The sequence below is a fragment of the Nymphaea colorata genome, chromosome 4, assembly GCF_008831285.2.
Source record: "Nymphaea colorata isolate Beijing-Zhang1983 chromosome 4, ASM883128v2, whole genome shotgun sequence".
Taxonomy (NCBI): domain Eukaryota; kingdom Viridiplantae; phylum Streptophyta; class Magnoliopsida; order Nymphaeales; family Nymphaeaceae; genus Nymphaea; species Nymphaea colorata.
The window spans coordinates 20,400,510-20,422,308 of record NC_045141.1 but is presented as its reverse complement, the minus strand read 5'-3'; the positions used below and the strand labels follow the sequence as shown (position 1 = coordinate 20,422,308).

At 38.1% G+C, this 21,799-nt stretch overlaps 1 protein-coding gene across 1 annotated transcript; it reads left to right on the top strand.

Moving 5' to 3' along the window:
* The first annotated feature begins 1,910 nt into the window (after window positions 1-1,910).
* On the top strand, window positions 1,911-19,481 carry LOC116253533 (dual specificity protein kinase YAK1 homolog). The gene is made up of 19 exons (XM_031628380.2): window positions 1,911-2,529; window positions 5,331-5,530; window positions 5,827-5,980; window positions 6,067-6,176; window positions 6,263-6,332; window positions 9,678-9,760; window positions 9,835-9,913; window positions 10,000-10,040; window positions 10,878-11,000; window positions 12,234-12,384; window positions 12,477-12,591; window positions 12,744-12,826; window positions 12,927-13,001; window positions 13,458-13,532; window positions 13,720-14,537; window positions 15,252-15,431; window positions 17,168-17,454; window positions 17,930-18,397; window positions 18,984-19,481. Exons 1-18 carry the CDS (start codon window positions 2,338-2,340, stop codon window positions 18,001-18,003), a joined length of 2,910 nt encoding a protein of 969 aa, XP_031484240.1. The 5' UTR covers window positions 1,911-2,337; the 3' UTR covers window positions 18,004-18,397; window positions 18,984-19,481.
* Window positions 19,482-21,799: the final 2,318 nt, after the last annotated feature.

The window sequence follows — 21,799 nt, the reverse complement described above, 5'->3', positions numbered from 1 at the left end:
AATTTGACTCCATCGGATTCAACTCAGAATAAATATTAAATATACAGAACCATGTATGCATTTTGGATACATCATTCATGTTTAGAACATTCCTGCACACCACGCAAACATTAAACAAATTGGTTTACTCCAACTATGTTTAGAGCATAATAATTGTTATCCAACCACTTGTACAGGGTGGTCCAAAACAAGGCACATTATTATTACCAAGCCAATCGGCGCGAATCGGTTTCCTTAAATCGATTCAATTTAATGACCGATTCAGGAGTGCCGTGGGTGGAATTTTAATTATTTTCAGTATATTTTTGGTATGTTTTGAAAAAATTAAATTCAGATAACTCCTACCCCCTTACTCTTAAGATTCATAGAGCATAGTATCAATTATTCAAAAAAGTAACACATCGTGACAACAACCATGTAATCCAATCCAAATGCCTTTAACGTAGACCGCCTTGCTGCTCAATGCGCTTCAACCATTTAAGACAAAGAACGGCAATGAACCTAACTTTTTACAGATAGCATCTCAACGTTTTCAAACTAGGGTTCCAAATTAGGGTTGAGTAGCTTGCCTGTTATGAGACACTGAAGACATTGGGTCCCCATAAAGCATATACACAAACGACATGCCCAACCAAGATGCATCTTTTGACTTTTTTCCATATTTAAATAATTATAAGAAATTGGTAAGTTAGCTATTGAACATCGTGGATATGGACCAGAAAGGACCAAAACAGGGTCCGGAACGCCGTTGGCAACTTGGTATCACGACATAAACCGGGTCGCCTCACCCCCCATCAGGAACTAATTGGAGCCGAATCAGATCGGAGTTTTTTTAAGGATCCAGAATGCAGTATCTGATACAAATCCATCGAGTTGGATGCAGGATCCAGGAGTATGTCATTATTCATTCAATTTAAATATGAATATAAACTTAAATCTAATTAGAAAAGCAACAGCCAACAAGGCATGTTGAATTCGGCAACCTTCACACTTGAACTAGAAGTAAGGGTTGCGAACGGGTCGGATTCCGAATGGGATCCGTTCACGTTCCTATCCATGGAACTAGCGGGCTGTTTAGGTTTCGGATCTCATACGCTCTTAGTCGTGGTCAACTGCATTTATGAACCAGACCCACGTTGACCCACCTGCCCAGGTTCATAATAATAAAATCCAGGAGAAGAAGAACTCGATCAACTGCTATATCCGAACAATTCAAATCCATTCAGGTGGTTAAGCTAGGGCGTGCCGACGGGTCGGGTTTGAACTGGACCTGACCCATGCAATACCTGGAAAGAGGTCTTGTCAAGGAGTCGGGTCCAATTAGTATGAGGAGCTTTGGGGGTAATTCCGAATCTCATACCAGATCTCATTCCGACTAAGACCCAGACATTTTCAATGGAAAAATAACATGATAGATAGTGTCTTATTGCATAAAAGCGGGTCTGGTTTATCTAGTTCTTATATTACACAGGCTTTTTCTCTGTTTGGTTCGACTGAAGTTGGGCACACCACACGGATCCAGTACTAGCTTCTTAGATCAGACACCATCGACGCCTAGCTGGATGTTGTCAGTTGAACTGGATTTGGATCTCAGATGCAACTTTTAGAGATAAAGTACACAATCAGTTCGGAAATCGACAATAGATCCAGTATCCATTTTAGTGTTTGAAGGGTTCTTGTAAAAAGAGCAAAAAGACTGTCCTTCCAGCCGAACCGGTATCCGGGTTGACTGTAAGAATCGGAGTGTCGTACCGGACGAGTCGGCGGTCGCTTGGATTTGGAGGCGTCGAAGTGGCGTGGTGACAGGTAAGTTGTGTCCACTGACTCAGGGTTGAGGTCGGCGTTAACCGTGGTTAGTGAAGGGAGCTGGACTATAAAAAGGGTCGGCGGATGGGTGGGAGCCGGACGGCAAGCCCAAAATTATTAGAAGAAGAAGGGAGGGGAGGAAGACGAAAAAAGAGGCGGAGGTGGAGGCCGAAGGATTCTCCTCTTCCCGCCACCGCCATCGACACCACGACGTATCGGCGTTCTTCGCCGCCCTCCTCCTCTGCGATCCTTGGTGCTTCTGCGGCCGATTTCCCTCCGAGCTAGGGCTTTCTACCGCCACAATTCGTCTCCAATTCCGTTGGTTTCTCATCCTCCGCCCGCAAGTCCGCAATGAGGATCGGCCTGTCCTAGTCCACAGGCTTTTGAAGAAGGGCAGATGGATGAGATTGGAATCGTCCGGGGAGATCCGAATCCCGGAATTGATAAAAGGATGGTCTCTCTCAGCCGATGAGGACCGTCGGACTGACCGTTTTCTTCCTCCTCTTTGCTTGAACTCAAGAGCGAGACGCCATGGATGAGCCGAGCACGAGTTATGAGGATGATCCCAGCTCCCGGCAGGCCGAGGCATGGGCTTCTACTTCGTCATCGCAGCCGCTTCCACTTTGGAGTCCTTGCAAAGCAAGGTTCCAGCCGTACACTGGCCTCCCGGAGATCAGAACCCCTCAGAAATCTGGCCGCCTTAGGGTGATCGTCAATAGACCGGTACTCATTTCTTCCATTTGTTCGTGTTTGCTTTGCGGAAATTCCTTTAGCAAATTGAATCGCAGGCGATCAATCCCATCTTTAGCTGAATTTCAAGTTAATTCATGTCGTTGTAGATCCTAATGGGATCTTCACCAGTGATTGCCGTGTTGAATAATGTCGTATTCCTTTCTTTTTTTCCTTGGTTGGAACATCATGCATACAGCTACAGTTTGCTTAACTGCACATTCCTGAAAAGCGCTGTCATTCATCTGGTCAACTGCAAGATCGTATGCGCAATACTTGGAGGGCTTTTCTGGGACGTCTTACTGCAATTTGTTTTTTTTCATTTGGCGTGTGTAAACTCCTATTTTCTTAGCTGGGAGATTGAATTTCATAAATCTGCTCTAGATGATGCTAAGTAGGCTGAAAGTGGTGCCTTGTGGGAAATCAATGCTGCAGATGCCTGCACAACTTTGACTCCTTTTGTACATGACAATCAGGGTCGCCTGCTATAGAGTTCACAAATAACTATGTGCCAGTTGATATCTGCATTTGCAAGCACTTGCCTATCTGATCCTACAAGTTGCCAAGTTCAGAAGGAAATTGATCATCTTTATCATTCTCTTAGATTCTGATTTGTCTATTTTTTCTCCATATTCGGGGTAGGGCATGCAAAGTCAAAAACCATATTTCTCAAGGGAATACATAAGGCTTCCCGATAACAACCTTGAACAAGACCTGTAGGAATGAAAAATAGTTTCCAATAACATGTGTGGAGGCCTAGTCTTTGTCAGAAATTCTTTTAGTCAAACGCCCCTATCATCCTTGGTCACTTAGTTGTGAGTGAATGGTTCATCCTTTGGCACTGAAGGAGCAGTATAAGTATAAGATGCAGCTGACAACTATTTTTCATTGTTTATGTTATTTTCTTAATAATGCTTAGGTAAAACGGATTATCTTGGCTTGTCTCATCCCTTTTACATAATGTACATCATTTGGCTTGATCTCTGATACTTGACACAAGTCCAGTATCTCCTGTGATTTTTTTTTTTTGTGGAGGAGTAATGGATCTTTTTACTCTTTTCATTTTTCCATTATTGGATAAGAGATGAGTAGTTATGGCATCTCGTTGCCCTGGTCAAGAAACATCTTCATAAAAGCTGCATTGAAGTAGACATTAAGAAAGCAACGGATCACAGCTCCATATTTTGCCATGAAACAACCATTCTTAGCACAGCTTGCCTGAGTTTCATACTTTAGTTACTGGGGGCACATTAAGATCATGAAAACAGGAGGGTATTAGATGCAGATTGGAGATTTATGCTTCCAATGTTTCATTTCTGCTATTATCAAAAGAAACTGGAAGAATGAACAATTATGGGCTGGAGATGCCAACCTGATGACTTTATCTTCTCATTCAACCTACTGATGAAAAATGGTTGGGTTGTGTCACCGCCTTGTACAATATTTTGTTTTCTTCATAAAGTGCCAAAACTAGTAAAAAGCATGGAGCTCAGGGTAGAATTTATAACAATGATGAGGATCCTTCGTAAGTCAAGGACTAATTTTTTGTGTATTGCCTGAATTGTTTTACGTCACAAATGCACCTTGAAGGATTTGATTGGTCCTCATCCTTGTTATCGGGGAGCTTATGTTTGATATTTATTTATTTACGTAACAAGTCAGGGGTCCTTTAAGAAGAATTATCATAACTGGAATAATTTTACACTATCTTAATGTTTATTGGCTAGGAGATTTCCAGGAGTTCTTTTCATTGAATCTGTTTCCTTCTACATCATAGCCTATTTATTTAATTCACACACCATTTCAGGATAGGTTTTGTAGAATTACTCGAACTTTCAGTCTTATGCGTGGTCTTGTTACGTGTTATGATTAGTTGATTGCTTGTGCCTTTTTCTGTATCACATTAATTAATCATGTTGATTTATATTTGCTTCCTTGTCCTCTATTACTTGTACTAATGCTTTTCAAATAGTAATCTGTTAATAATATATGTCCAAACAACACTAAAAGCCCATTTGTAGTGGTGTTCCTTAATATTGATGGAGTGACACTCAAAATCCAGGTCAACAACAAAATGATGATTAATTTCTCAAGGTTCTTCTGTTTCTTTTATCCCTTGCTCATCCTTTAACTTGGGCTTTGTATTACCTGCTACACTTCTATCCTGACCTTTGATTGCTTCATGCGTGCAACTTCAAGTGCTGAACTGAAGCTTCGACATTGCTCAAGTTTAAGCCCAGTTGACATAGTTACTACTATGACCGTTGATTGTCGTCAACTCGTCATGCTTTCTTTCCTGAAAAAAGAACACCAGACTAACTTATATGCATGGGATACAACACATGCAGGGCCTGCGACCAAAGTTTGCAAATATGCATAAATACACTTACATTCACGTGTGGGTACAATAATAGAAATATGAAAGTTCATGAAATGCTTGTTCTAAATATGTTGCTAGTGCATTACATATCATTCTAAACACACATGAATTTGTACATAATTTTTTTTCATAAATGGAAAATTGTAAAAGGAAAACTTTTGTTAATCATGTAATGGAAAAAAAGAAAATAATTTCTGCTGATTGTAAATTAAACAAATAAGCATCAATTTATGGAAAAGCTCAACTACTAAGCAAGCTAGCTATCCTGAACATCTTCCCCTGATTAGTAGATTTATTAGTAGATTTCTTATCCGTATGGATGTTATAAGAGGCTTTGGCTTAACCAATGTCATGTTCCTTCATTAATAATTCAATGATAGATGTTTTTTAATTATTGCTGTTTTATCATGTATAGCTGGTGGTCAGGTTGACAAAGGATATCATTGAGACATATCAGATATGTAACCCCAAATTCAAGTGTTGCGAGTCCGTTTATGTGAAGCGGTACCTCACAAATCCATCTGAACCAGTGCTCAATGATGGTTTTGACAATGAAAACTCAGATCTTGTATTATTTGTCAATTTGGTCCTGGTGAATCCCAGAAGCAGAGAAAGGTTTGCACCTTTATATCTCATTTTTTAGTCTTCTTTACCTTGACATAAGCAAGGAATGCCTTTCCTTCTTTTATACTCTCTCTCTCTCTCTCTCTCTCTCTCTCTCTCTCTCTCTCTCTACTACAACTAATTTTCTTTTATGTTATGAAAGTTATTTTTGCTGTATTAATTATGGAGGGTAAAAATCCGTACTTGAAACTTTGCTGCATTCTTGACAAATCAAGCATCACGAGAAGGCACATTATCTTTTTTTTGTTGTAATTGATTTCTTGTGTTTATGCTGACCTATGCATTAGGTACGTGGTCAAAGATATGCTAGGCCAGGGAACTTTTGGACAAGTTGTGAAATGCTGGCACTTGGAAACTAATAGCTTTGTTGCTGTCAAGATAATAAAGAATCAACCTGCCTACTATCATCAAGCACTTGTTGAAGTCTCCATTTTGGCTACAGTATGTGCATTCTCTTCCTTGCATTCTTTCACCGAAAATATTGCATTCTACATTTTATAAGCTTAACCTGATATGTTGTCATGCAGCTAAATCAGAAGTTTGATCCCGATGATAAGCATCATATCGTCCGCATGCTTGATCACTTTTTGTACCAAAACCATCTATGCATTTCATTTGAAATGCTTGGGGTTAATTTGTAAGATACTCACTTGTCTTGGTTAATCATTTGCATGCTCTTGATCTTTCTGGTTGTGCAATTGATCATGCCTTTTGTCTACATAGATTTGAACTCATCAAGATGAACCAGTTCAAAGGGATGTCTACAAACCTTATTCGTGTATTTTCTAAACAGGTAGCTCATGATGTCTTATTCGTTTATCTCAAATGCAAGACTGGCTTGCACTTATTCTGCTTTTTGGGCTGGTGATGTGTTTTATCCTATTGGCATTTATGTTTAGCGTGTTATGCATTGTTACATGCATAAATGCATGCATGTTGACCTACAATGAGAACCTTAAATCATGGGGAATTATAAGGGTCTCTAAACAAGAAGTTTAACTGAATAAGTAAGTAATTGGAAAGAAAAGCTAGAATGAAAGATAATGTACTAACATGGTTTTGCAATAAGGAACATGGGAAAGAGAAACATAATTGTTAATGGTATCTTTTGTGTCGACATTCCAATAATTTCTTGGCACATTATTCACCCTCGAAAGATATAGTTACTCGAAATTGATTTTCCTGTGTGAGAGTATCCTGCTGAACTAGTTTCTCATCCTCTCAATAGTTTAGATGGCTTGTGTATAGGCTCACCTTATAATAAAGAATACATATATGATTCATTGTTTACATTTTTCATAATTCCTTTTAGTGCTTAAATAGGTACAGCATTTCAATGTTGTCAATGGCGTATTGTATCATGTATCAGTCGGGCCGACCTAAACGCCATATCGTAATTTTTTTTAAAATTAAAAACATTAAAAATTTAGTAAAAAATCATGAAAAATCAAGGAAATAGCCAAAAATCAGAAAACTTAAGAACAATGTATTTCATATAAAAAAAATTCATCACATAGAGAACAATAATAATTCATCACATAGAGAACAATAATAATTCATCATTCATCATTCATAAACCATAGGCATATATATCAGCAGGAAATTCAGAAAATGAAAAGTAAGACTAAGAGATTCAAAATAACAAATTAAAACAACCATGATCCATCACAAGTTTCAAGCTAAGTCACACGGGTGCGCCAACTATGGTGGTGCACCTGCTCTTGCATCGGTGCGGGTGCTGAAAAATGTTTTGGCCGAGTTTTCATTGATATATCGATTCAAGGTAACCTTGATAAAAATAGTTTAAAAATATAGACAAATAAAAGTACTTATATAACAAATAACATATGTATGTATATAATATATCTTATATATATATGTATATAATATATGTATATATATAAATATATATATGTATTTATTTATATGCTCTCACCAGACCTGCATCCAATTTTTTTTGGAACTTGCCGCATCTGGCATCGGCACCGACACCAACACCTGCACCCCGCACCCATGTGACATAGTTTTCAAGAGCATCTATCACATATGAGTTTAGACCTTCGAGTGTTGTAGAGTTTAGTACATTACATTATGAGTTCATCAAATCGATGATTTCTTCTTCAAATCAGTGATTTTTTCTAGAAACCAGCAAAATCTCTCCCTTTGACAGCCTTTAGAAAAGTTTAGAGAGAGGGAGAGAGGGCCTGGATTTAAAAGAATGACGCAAAAAGGGACCCGAGGCCCCTTTTTTAAATTTTAACCCCGTATAAGATACTGGGTGTATCATGTGTATCATATGATACATCACCTTGTATCGTACAATACACCCGATATGGGCATGATACGCGGGTGTATCGCATATTGAGCGCGTATCATCTAGGTTTTTTTTCACCTAGATGAGTCATATCGTACAATACAGGTCCGTATCGTACTAACACTGCAGCATAGACAATGCACAAACTGTCAATTTCTTAACTTTATGTTAGAGGTATTTCATAAATGTTCATATTCTAGTATGTCCAAATTCTTTTTTTAACACGTTCACCTCACCTTTGAGTCTCTGACAACTTCCGATTATAGTGCAAGCTGTCTGCGTTCAATTGTGTACGGCCACGTTCTTTTTCTTATGTTATTTTTTTTTTATTGAGACAGATTGATTTGATAATCCTTGTCTGTAAATTTTTGTAAGAAAATCTCGTCTCTCTCTGATCTTTCATGAAGGAATTGTCTAATTCAAGGGCTTATGATCATTCTGGAATCATAATGCGATTGATGTAGGGTAGTGCTACACCAAAATCTTCTTGCAGCATTTGTATATGAACAGTGAATTACTGGTCACTCCTATCATAACTTTGTATTTAAATGCACTTTTGTAATTCTGAAACCAAGTGGCCCTAATGCCCGCTTGATTGCATGAAGAGGCTTCTGCATATAGTTGTGTCTCTATATTGGCTTTATGGAAACCAAGTGACACTAATGCCTGCTTGATTGCATTGAAGCTTCTGCATACAGTTGTCTCTCTATATTTGCTTTGTGGAATGTTGTCAGTCATCCCAGAAGCACTTCTTTCGTTTCTTGGCTAGATTTGATCTAGATCTAATTCAGAAACCCTTGAAGGCTTGTGAATGACACAGGGAGCTGAGAAATGGAAAAGAGAAATCTGTGTGTATGTGTATGTATGTGAGAGAGAGAGAAAGAAGGAGAAAGAGAGAGAATTCTACCCTGTGCTTTGCATTGTAATTCGTTTAATCACCCTTCAAATGAATGCACTTGAAAAAACTAATGGCCAGATGCTGTTATCATGTTTTGGGTATTGAAGTTGAGCTGCTGTGCTTGAATATCACATGACAATAATAAGAATTTTGAATGATGGAGTTGGTAATTTGTCAAGTTACCTGGTCTGTACCTTTCATCTTTGTGATCTGATTAAAAAGTAAATTTTTATTCTCTTCTTTTGAAAGAGGAGAGCTTTAATTACTAGGAAACTGCAACTAGTGTATGCAGTTTTGAGATGAAAGGAAAGAAAACATCCTCCTTTCTCTTAGCTAGAGGGAATGGCTCATTTGCTATTTGGTACAGCATTGATCCAGTAAAAGTAGATAGCTCTTCCCGTTTTCCATACTTCATGCTATCTTTACTTTGCTGTTACATGCTGAGGTTTCCCTATTTTTATCAAGAAAAAATGATGGTGTGAAGTTAAACCCAAAATATTCTTTACCAATATCTGTGATATGTGACTGGATATAATGATTGTGTTGGTTGAAGCAGTCACTTGTTTAAGTCCTAAACCTTGACATTTTAGGGATGTGTTCTTGTACAAATGGGGAAGACATCACTTGGCTTTGGTTTTCATTGGTAAATTAGATCTAAATGACCTTCATTTGCAGAAGGTGAAAAAAGAACTGTAATTTTTGTTACAGTGCAAAGAACACTGAATGAATTTTATTGGGTTGTATCGTATAATTTACTGCTAAGTTAAGCCTTTAAATCCTGTGCCTGCACAGTTATTGCCTTATCGGTTTGTCTATTACCTTTGCTTTCCCTTGACAACTCTTTTTATGTTTCAGCTACTTCGTTGGGCTCTAGTTCATTTTTTGTTTCTCCTTGTCAACTAATCTGACTTTCCTTTTCTCCTTAGATGTTGGATGCGTTGATTATCATGAAGCATGCTAGTATCATACATTGTGATTTAAAGCCAGAAAATATTCTCCTCTGTCCAAGGTAACCTGCTTAGTAGGATTTCTTATGGTTGGGTTTTAAATTCATTATTACATGGTTTGATCTACAATCTGCAGTGTCCAATCAGCAGAGATAAAGATAATTGACTTTGGATCTGCCTGCATGGAGACACGAACAGTCTATTCTTACATTCAGGCAGTATTTTTTCCTTTATGATGATATTGTGTGTTGATATTGCATTTGCTGTAACATTTTGTCATTTTCTTTATTTTGTTCTGCAGAGTCGTTATTACAGATCTCCAGAAGTTCTTCTTGGCTATCCGTATCCTATACATTGAGAGTTTTAGTAATGTTTGACAGTTGTCGTTGTTGAATCAGGGTTTTTGTGGATAACCTAAGTCCTTCAGTGGCCCCCCTCCAGTTGCCTGTTGGCTAGCAATTTGACATACTTCAATGTCTTGCTGCATCATTTTTTTTTTCTGAATTTGATGATTAACCATTGAACATGTATATAAACCTTGGTTCTGAGTTTGGAAATAATACTGTTATGATGTTAGATATTGATTTGATTCCTTTTATATTTCATTTTACAATATTTGTTCTGAACTGTAGAATTTCATATGAAAATGTTACTTTTTCTTTTTTGGAAAATTTGATTTAAGGCTTTGTCCTGAATCAGATTAATGGCCTTCTTGTTAAATTTACCTATTTGAGCCTTTGGTTTCCTTAAGCCACCAATAAATTATGGTTTTCCTTAAGCCACCAAAAAATTGTCTTTCTGTAATGTTTTTGCTAGCTCAGTTAAATCTCAACTAAATTGGTTAAACTGACAATAATGCCTTTCTCTTTCATGTAAACTTGGTAATAATGTCAAGTTTGTAAAAATGATGGTTAAAAAATCACTTCTTTTATGTGGGGTTGAACTAATAATTTTAATCTTGGAAAGGCAATATGTGAAACCAAAAACCACATCTCCTTGATTTAAGCATGGTAAACTAATGAAAATCTGAACCATTCATATCATCCTTACGAGTTCTGTACTTTGGCAGTTTCCATGATGAAACATGTGGTCTATATCATGAAATTGAGCATGTGAAATTTGTGCTTTTAATAGAATTTTCCCGTTGTCTTCTTTGTTTTGTCTTTGACTATTGTTTAGATATACCACTGCCATTGATATGTGGTCTGTTGGTTGTATAGTAGCTGAGTTATTTCTAGGGTTCCCTTTATTTCCAGGTGCATCAGAATTTGATCTTATCCGTCGAATGAGAGAAACACTTGGGTATGTAATTTATAATATCATAAGCTCTGTGGACTTATGGAAGGTAGAAACTCTACTGCAGCTATTGTTGTGTTCATCGATAACTGTTAAAACTTAGAAGTAATGCCTCACCACTTGTGATTTTGTGCCATAGATATGGATCTTTATTCTGTTTGCATGTAACTCAAGTGGTGGAAAGGAGTTATTGTCTTCACGTTGTAGTAGTGGTCGATCTTTGATTCGTAGTTATTTGACCATACTTTTTGGATGCTTATGTGGAAATTTTGGCATTTCAAGTTTTTGAAAATGGTACATCTATACATGGCATCCCAAAATGTCATTTTGTGAAAGGAAGATACCTAGTTTGTTAATGATCATTACAAATCTTACATGTATGAATTTTTCCCATGTTTGGGAGGTTGGAGACACTGTGATACCCTTTTTCTGTCACAAATTTACTTCATCATTTCAAAATTCAAAGTATAAAAGGAGACATTAGGAAGATATGGAACATCCTTTTGTAGAAGGAGCCTCCAGGATGACCTTTACTTATCAACTTCTCTAAGTGGCAATCACGAACATGGCATCTTTTACATGAGAAGAAGATATTGCATCGATGGTCAGCAATTTGAAAAATCAGGGGTCTGTTTAAAAAGATTTTTTTTTTTAAATTTTTAGTTATGGAATGGTCCTTGGGGATATTAAAGGTTCTAGGAATCGTTAGGCATTTTTCAAGTCATCAGAGCTTTCTCATTAAAATCTTCTGTTCGTCCATTCTGCTTAACTTTATGATCTGGCCCCAGCCAAATTTGCTTATGGTTCTTAGTTTTTCCCATTTCCAACCCAAGGTCATAGCTGAAGCTTTCTGGTACATTGTTCATCAGATCAGATCACTAGATCCATGGCTGGTTGCATACCATAAAAAATGTCAGGCGCATAGAAATAGTATCTTCTTTATTCTTGGATCACTTGATGTAGCTGCAATCTGCCTCTAAGGAGCAGCGGAAACACCCCATCAGGATATTGGGTTTTTCTTTCTTCGTGTTGAAACTTGAAAGGAACTCAATTGAAATTATCCTCTTTTCTTGTTCCATCTCTAAGTTTTTATTCAATTTTACCAAGCAAGGCTTGTGTTTTCCTCAACATTTCATCTTTACTAGAGTGCAAATACTAGAAGGACAATGTACTTCTAGTCTAGCTATGTACTTAATCATACTTGCTACTTTTAATATATTTCTTTTTCTTATTGTGCAGTGGACAACCACCAGATTATATGTTAAGAGATGCGAAAAATGCAAATAAATTCTTCAAGCATGTCGGTAGCATCCACTGCTTGGATGCTGATGAATCCAGTAAAGGGAACCAGAGTGCTTATCAGTTTTTAACCGAAGAAGAGTATGAAGCAGTGAGTGTTGAACAATGTGTGTTCTGTTTGAGTCTTTATGGAGTATTCTTGGGTTAGTTTTTCTCATTCTTCTTTCCCTGTTTTCCTCTCAGAGAGAATTAAAGAAACCTGTAATTGGGAAGCACTACTTCAATTATGTGAAGCTTGAAGATATCATCATGAATTACCCTCATAGGAAGAATCTTTCAGATGCAGAGATATCTCAAGGTATCTTGAAATATATTATTATTTATTTGAAGAAAATTATGCTAATATGAAATGAAGGCAACTGTTTGCTGACGTTACTAAAAAGTTTCAAATGTTTGATTAGGCTTTTTGGTTCTCTTAGATGTTAGCTACTGATTCTTCATTTTTTACAGAAAATAGAAGTCGAGTAGCTCTAGTTGATTTTTTGAGAGGTCTCATTCGTTTTGATCCATTGAACCGATGGACTCCATCTCAGGTTGTTCATGTTATGCATGCTAAGAATTTCTTTCTTATTGAACTGTATTTGTGCAATGGTGTGTGACATTATTTGTATCCTGCTACCTTTACCCTTTCAGGCTTTGCTCCACCCTTTCATTACCAACGAACCATTGCTACGCCCATATGAACCGCCTGCGGAGTCGCCTTTCATTGTATGTATTTTCTTGAGTAAGATTGCACCTTGTTTGCTGCCAAATACATCTAAGTTTTTGAATAGAATACGCTCCTGCTCGAATAACTGCTTGAACAGAAATCTGCTTCTTTTCTGAAAAAATAAAGCCACTATTTCCGTGATGAGGCACAAATGGGTTAGAAGTTAGAACATACCAGTCCTTGTCTGTATACTTTTCTGCTTGCTGAATGCGAAACATATGAATCTCTTCTGGTTCATGTAAAGAAAATGGATACTATATTGAATATTCTGGATGTGCCTTGATATGTAGAAAATTGTGATTAGACACTATTAACCTTACTGCAAAAAGGACAGGATACTAGAAGCATTCCCTTATCGCCTGCCAAAACACTAGCAGATATTTGTTTGGTTCAATTGGCTTGCTAGTCAGCATTTGTTTTGCCATGTGTTAATAAAAAACATTCATCTGTTTCAGCCTGTTTGTCAGCCTCTGACAGTGAACCATAATCCTGGATCAGGGCATTGGTACGTTGCTGGTCTCTCTCCTCAGGTTTGTTTTCTGTGTCCTTCTGTTGATATTAGTCCATCTGGTACTTATATGAAGTTCTATAGATAAAGAGAAGATGTCTTTTGGATGTTCCTTTTGTCTTGTCTAATTCTAAAATGCCATGTCACAGTCTGTGTAAATGTCTGCATGTTCAAGTTTTGGATAAGAATCCTGTCACATGTTGAAACAGGTCATAAGCATGAATAGGGGAGTGCCAACACAGGCAAACTCCTACATGCAAATCATTCCTTTTTCCTATGCCAGTAGCTATGGAAGCATTGGAAGCTATGGCAGCTATAATGATGGTGGTACTGGACTTGGAAGCAGTTTTGAAGGTTATGCAGATGGCAGTTTTCACTCTTATTATTCAAATGTTGGTCCATCAGGATTGAACATCCAGGCACATGGAGGGGGCACAACACTTGGGACTAGCCCAGATGGCTGGTGGAGAGGACCTCATGTTTCTCATGTAAATGGCTTAGGTGTTAGTCCATCTTGTGGCAATATGCGAACCATGTCCCTGGGAACTAGTCCTTCGCAGTTTACTCCTCCAAGCTCCCAGGTTCATATATCAGCTGGTTCTCCTGGCATGCATTGCCCTACTTCTCCAGCAAGGAGTGGAGTTCATGGATCACCTTTGGGAAAGGCAGCTGCTGTTTGTCAATACAACAGAAGGAGAAGTTTAGGCCAACCTGGAATGATGTCCATGTCACCTCAGGAGCACACATCATCTCAACAATGGTTGGGGCATCATAATGATGGTGAAGGAAAACCTCGAGGGCATATGGGCTCTCCCTATGGTCTGCATTTATCATCCAGCCATCCAAGCTGGCCACACCAAAGGGCAAGTGGTGTTCCTCTTTGTGCATCAACTTCGTCCAGCCATCAAACTTTGGCTCCTTCTGCACCCTATTTGCATGGCATTGCTTCTTCCGTGGAGGCTGCATCTGATAAACCTGAATGCAGCTCATCAATACCTAATCCGGGAGATTGGGATCCCAATTACAGGTATATACATGGTTAAATCAGTTCACTGTGAATTAAAAGCTAAGAATATCTTTTTCTTTGATTCATAGTAAGCTGCAGGTAATCTGTTGTTCATGCATGCTTCTTTATATAGTAAGCTGCAGTTAATCACTGTTTAATCTTTTGTTCATGCATGCTGCTTTATATAGTAAGCTGAAGTTAATTGCTATTTAATCATGTATTCATGTATGCTTTTTTCTATTTTGTCTAATAAATGTTGTCTATATCTGGTTGTGCATGGATATGCTTTGGATGAGAAGGTCATATCGCTTAGTTAGGACATTTAGTTAATCTTTGACAAGCATTTTGGAGTTCCAGCATGGGGTTAGAGATGAATCTTTAGGAAGTGTCTCATAGGTTCCCTTACGATTGAGGGTTGTATTCTTAGCATGTGCTTTGTTTTTGCTTCTTCTTTTGAAGTTTTAATGATCAATACACTTTGTCTGGCTATTTCCAGAGTAAGGAAGCTAAGTTTACCAGAAGGTTTACTTGATAAATACCAAGAGATACCCCTGTTTCTGGCTGCAGAACAACTCCCTGAATGGGAGTTCCTGGTCAATGTATAAATTTTTGCATGTTCTACTAAAGGATGGAAAATAAAATGTTGCTTTCATTTTCCCTGCTTCACACAATCTTGAGATGGCTGCTTGTGGCCAGGACGGCGTGCTAATTCTTTTCTTTTTTCTTGGTTTTCAGCGATGATCTTCTCTTACAAGATGATAATCCTGATATGAGCTCTTTATGTTCTGGAGTCGCCACTGGCATGCGTATTAACCATGTAACTGGTTCTGCAAATACAACTATTGGAATTGGCAGATCTAATCGTGGTGGCAACCAGGCACAACCATCCTTCAATTACAATTTGGCTAATCATAGGTGTGCACTAATTTTAAAGAAGAGTAACTATTATTAGAAATTTTTGTGCGATTTGGCCTTCCTAGTGGCATCTAGTTTGTAATGGCTATGCCTGTGATATTGTTGGTACAAATAAGCTAAAACTTTTTTCCGTTAATCATATGTATTTTGTTTCTGGATGGTCTATGTCTTCTACAGGAATTCATTATTGTCTGTATCTTGCTCCTATTCAAACTAGGTGTTGAATTGTGTTTTGAAATTGAAAACCATAAGATAATATATAAAATTATCTTATTTCCTTCTCTGGTCTTGCCCATACAATATAATAAAAACTGAAAATGCAGAATACATCGATTTGCAGATACCCGATGGAGATGTATATTTTAATTTAGAACACAAGAATGCATTTCAGACAGGAAAAGATGACGATGTCCTTATATTGGGTTGAATGTAGTGCTATAGCACTTACTTCAGACGTCCTGTTAGCAAGATAAAGCTATTATGTGGAAATGGCTGAGGTACCTATGTTTCTAGATAACACAAGAATAAGCACTATTTGGAACATTATGTTTCATAACTGCTGTTCATGTGGGGTGGGTGCATCAGTTCATTTCCCTCATAGTATAATGTTTGCATGTCTTGCCTTGTTAATTGCCTTGCTAATAGTGTCAGCCTGTCGGTCAGTGAGCTTCTCGTAGAACACGTTGGAGGTTCCATCCATAATTTCTCCTCTAAATAATCCTCTTACACCTTTTCACTTTTCTTGATTAGATGGTTTCTGGCAAAGAATTGCGTACTTTCTGCTAAAATCCAAAGTTCTAGAAATAGGAATTTCAATAGTTATGTGCCAATCAACATATAATTTGATCAGAAAATCCAAATTTGACATTTTTGAGTTCTGTATAGAATTTTCTTATTGAGACATACCCACCCCCTCTTCCGCACCAAAAGAAAAAAAAAGAAAAGTGGCTTTGACTGTGATAAAGTATCAGGGTGGTCATCTGCCAATCGAAAGTTGGTCCATTTTCTGGTCCCTATATATAAATGGTGACCCGTGATCTAGTCTACATCTTAAGGTTGAGAAGCTATACTTGTTATGCATCATTTCTATGAAAATGGCACGCTATGGTAGAATTTGTGTTCAGTGGACCTTTCTGGGTAGTGTCTATGTGGATACTCTTTGGATCCATGTTCTGACTGCTACAGCTCTCTGTGCATGGATAATTAGTAGCCTGCTATATCTTCTCAAGTTTGGTGTTTGTAAGGTATGTTAGTTTCTCCACTAATAATTGATGATTAGATCCAGTCTTTGTATGGTTACTTTATCATCCTTGTTAATCTTATTGTGGTGAATGGATGCGATTACGTGTATGCATGTCTCTTAAAGTGGTAGCTCCTAGACAAATTCGAACCACCTAAAACAGTCAAATCTGAATGTGTTTGATTTTACAAGAAATCCAGATTTTCAATTGTCAAGGCTTTGGCCTTACATGGTCCATGGAAATTAAATTATTGGATCACATTTAAATAAAAAAGACATGTAGGACATCTTTGGAGTGCTGGTTTTGGTTTTAATCAACTTCTGAATTGCCAGAATCTGGTTTCTGTTGAGGTCTGTAATGACTGGCTGTCCCAATGTCCTATTCAGGTAGTGGTTTAATTTTTGCGAAGTTCAGCAATGACCTATACGTCATGTTGTTAGTTGTGTAACTGGTCAGCAATTTCAATTTTTTTTTTTTTGTTTCTTTTGATACCAGACAAAGTGGCCCATCCCAATATGCACGTATGGATGAGACAACCTCATCAGCCCGTGATGTGCATTGTGGCTATGGTCGCCCTATGTCGAAGCCATCGCATCTTACATCTCATCCAGCCTCACAGCACTCTCCTAGCCGTCTAGGGCAGCAATCTCTTCTGCGGTCTAATAATCCCTTGCAGATGGCATATATTCAAGAGGAAAGAATGCATTCAAAGGGTCCTTCCTACTGGAATGTTGGCCCTCGTTCTCCTGGAAAAAGCCTGTTCGCCGGTGACAGTTCCTGGGGTATTCTTTCTTAACCTATCTCTTGCCACAATTTTGTATTCTCTTTTTCCTATCTGTTGGTGGGCATATTTCTTGCCACTATATTTGGCGAATTACATGCAGTTTGAAAAATAAAAAGCTTCAATGGTAGATGCAGTATAATTTTAAAGAATCAAACTGTTCTTTTAGATGTGGGCAGATTTTTTTTCTTTTTGAGAATAATTTTCTTTGGAAAACAGAACAGAAATATGTATTATAGTTTCTCTCCTTCTCTTTCTTTCTCTCGTGTATATTTGGTCTCATCTAAGAAATAAAAACGAAACTTGTGTATCTCATTTCCCATCTTTTTTTACTTGGTTTTTTAATCAATTGGTCATCTTAAGATCTGTGAGTTCTATGTGTTCCTTACTATTGTATCACCTGCTGGGCATGGAAATATGCCATCCACATTAGGTTGTCTGCTTATAACGGCTGAAAAAACTAACCTTTATTGTAGGACAAAGGGCTGGCCATTCCATGGTGACGATTCCACCACATCCTCAAGGGGCCAAAGAATCTGCAAGGATTTGATGATACATAAAGCTCGTGCACTTTTGTGGAAAAATTTGTTCCTTGGCAAGAATATATTGTACCTGGATCTTTCTGTCGTGGCCTGTCCTGCCTCAGGAAATATTCATCTCTCTCAATGTTAAAGCATTATCATCATCAATATAATGCTACAATTATGGCACAGACTTGTCCTTCTGTGTTTGTCAATTTCTTCAAACACTGCTTTGCTTGTGATGTTGGGCTCTTTCCATATCTCTTCATTGGATGAATAGGTGTGTTATGTTAGTGTGCTTATGCTCAGCAAGGTTCTCTAATGTCTTGCCAAGCCTTTTCCGTGCAGATACTTCACAATCAAGGGAACATTAGTGCTCAGTATGTTCATCCACGGAAACCAGAAGCCCTGGCGGTTGAGCAGGTAGCCTTTTCCTTTATTTGTAGTCTTACTCTTTATGATGTTTCAAGCCATTTTACAGGTTCCCAGTTCTCGCTATGTTGCAATTGTGAGCTTGATCCCATCAGCTTGATGCTATGTAGGCTTAAGCTCAGGCCGATTCATGTATAAAAGAGATTTATGATGAGTGCAATGGCTTGCAGGGGCTTTTGCCTGCGACTGCTAGTATTTTGAAGTTGGGTCGTTTTTCTTCAAAGATTGCTCATTGAATAATGAATATATTTAAACCATTAGGAAACTAAGATTATATAGACTTAAATGGAGTGCTTCATCTCTTAAGTTTCTCATAAAACGTAAAGAAACTGAACTATCTTGAATATTTTTTTCCCCAGGTCATGCATTCATCGTTTGTTTGCTTTTTGGCATAGTCAATATAGTTTTAAATTTTTAATTCCTTGGCCTTTAGCTGATGCTGGTTTTTTTCTCAAACTTTTTTCATCAGATGCACTTTCCTTCTAACGGAACTTGTATTATGTGTATTTAATCTCCCCATCAAGTATCTAGTTAGGTTAACAATCTATATTGATCCTTTCCTTTTTTGCTGTTAAAGATTTGTTTCGAGAGGCAAGGATCTTGCATGATTGCGCACTTCCGTTCACTTCCTCCAGGAGGCCTATACATGAACTGGATTTTGATAAATGCTGTCGAGCAGAATGATGCTGAATCAGTGGTCGAGGAGATCTTCTTTCCTTTTGTTAATCAGTGGACGGGTTAACACCTTTGGATGTGTGAGGAAGCCGGATTACAAATCTAAACATTACAGGAAGTTATCTGAAAGATGCAGGTATGGCGGCCTCCAAAGCAGAGGTCTTTTTTCTGGAATTCTTGGTCCCCTAGCGTATGGGACGAAATATGTGGCTTCTCTATTTCGGCTTTTGGCTCTTTGCTGCGTCCAAATAGTACAAGATATGTAATATAACACCCATATAACATTTGCCTTGTATAAGAAACTTGGAATGACATTGAAGCTTGTATTTGAGGTCACCATTATCAACGTGATCCGACCTTTATCAAGTGAAATGAAATGTGGTGTTCACAATTGGTGTAATCTGTTTGTTCAACGGTAAATGCCTTTGTCTGCCGAGTGGAGAGAATGGGCTCATATGTTGGATCATCAACACCCTCCGTTATGGGGCTGATTGGTATGGCTTTTCATTATGTGTATTATTGCAAATCATGAGCATTCTAGATGTGGGGTTTGAGCAGCATTGCTTCCATTTTCAAACTTTTATTCTAAATGTCTTTTCTGTATGTTGAGATTGCAAGACATTAACTTGGCATTTAAATTATCATGCTTGCAGCTATTTCACCCTCTGGCCATGTTCCCTTTGACTGCCAATAGGTTGCAACCAAGTCCTTCAGTTCAAACCAAATGTTTTTTTTTTTAAAAAAAAAACAGTAATTCTGATGATTTAGTAATATCCAATATGATCGCCTTTTCACTCTTACCAAGTTTGAAGTTTTATTTAAATTGTCTGGATCTTGGCGCCTACGGTGTTTGATAGTTGGGTGTTTTCTTTCCCTTTTGGCTTATTTTTGTCTGTTAAAAGTTTAGTTCCCACCCTGTCCGGGTTGCCATCAACCACCAAAAAAAGGTGAATTTTTTCTGGTTTATGAGGCAACCCATAAAGGTTTTGCCAAAATTTGAGTCTCAGCTCTGACGTTTTCTTTCGAAAAGTTTCAAAGTCTGAACGACCAAACAGCCTCCTATTGATGAGATATGGGATGATAAGTAGACTAACTAATTAATACATAATATGATTCTTTGGTTTATTTTTTATTATATCACTAAACCGTCTTTCCTCGTGGGGAGCTATCCTAAATTGAAAAAAGAAGAGTTTGAGAAATTGACGAGCGCTGGTTCAATTGCCGTCGTGTGTACACGCAGATCCAAGCAAAAGGAAGCTGCCCATACCTCGACCGACTGCTGTGTGAGCACGTGAATCCGCGTGAACTCAACCTCCCCCCATCCAGCTTCATCGAATAGGCTGCACCTCTCCCCTTCTCACTTCTGCAGGCCCGTTGGTCTTTATCTAAAAGAGATTTGGTATTCTCGAGTTGGATTAATTAAAAGAGAATGTGACAGAGAGATTTGAATTGTGATGTCTGATCTATTTTTGAGTAGGGTCAGATTCTCACTTTGTTAGAAGCGAATTCTATTTACATTTAGATGAAATCTCAAGGTACAGAACTACCAGCAAGTATGCCGATGCAGCTTAGAACCTTGGAGGTAGGACAATGGAGGCTTCTTTGGGCCTCTTTTGAAGCAGTATGAATGAACTTGTAGCTCACAAGAAAGTACACATAAATCTTAATCAGGATGCATTTCTTTTGTCAGTTTCTATGTGACCCACATCAGGAAAAGGGCTTTGGCGCCCTTCTCTCACTACCCAGACAAACGCTGCAATTCTGCTGCTTGGTTCCAGTAGTACCTGAAAAGTTTTTTCCAGAAAGTGCCACATGTGGGCTTTTTTGGACATTATTTAGACATAAGTACTCTACAGTAATTTTTCTTATTTACATATTGGTATCTCTCACTGATAAAATGTCTTAAGATTTTTCAAATGGTTTGATATTTGACCACCACAGATAAAAAGATGTTGATTTCCGCGCGTTAGCATGGTATAGGATGAGGGGCAATGGATTTTTAATACCAATTTTGCCCTTATAGGTATGAGGTCATCCGTTCAGTCGATAGGGGTATTTTGGTAATTTTCCATCCATCTGATTTAAAAGTTCTGACTTTGCCATTGCTTCGAAGGGGTATATATTATTGAGACATTCAATCCACTCATTCAAACACGCCCTAAAGTGCCACCGAAATTTGGACAAAATCCACTCGAACTAGAACAACCAAAAGACATGTTTCTGGAGTATCATTTTTATTGGAACTTTTTTTCCGAGAAAAAGACTGGTGGGAATAGACGCGCCTCTGTTGCATAAAATTGGAACCAAACTAGCACACAGCAACCACCAAGAGGCGAGAGTTTTGATTTGAAGGAATATTGCAGACGAGAGTTTTTGATTTCAAAGAATATTGCAGAGAAGAGCCAGCTGGTCTGTGATGGAAGGTGGGCACTCTGCCACCTAAAGCAGCTACAGGTCACGTGGCTCTCTTCCTTTCATGTCTCAGCTAGCTTTGAGAAAGTATTTCTTGGGAGGCGTTTGACGGCCCAGTCAAAGAGAAACATCTAATCCCTGATTTCTTTTGAGCCGGAGATAGGCTGCAATCCGGCCGGGGCTGGCGGTAGGTATGAATTTGTATTCATTATTTATTTGATCATGCAATTCATGTTGTAAATTGAGATTCAGATATGGTATCAATTTACATTCATTATTATTCAAACCCAAATTTGAATATTGATG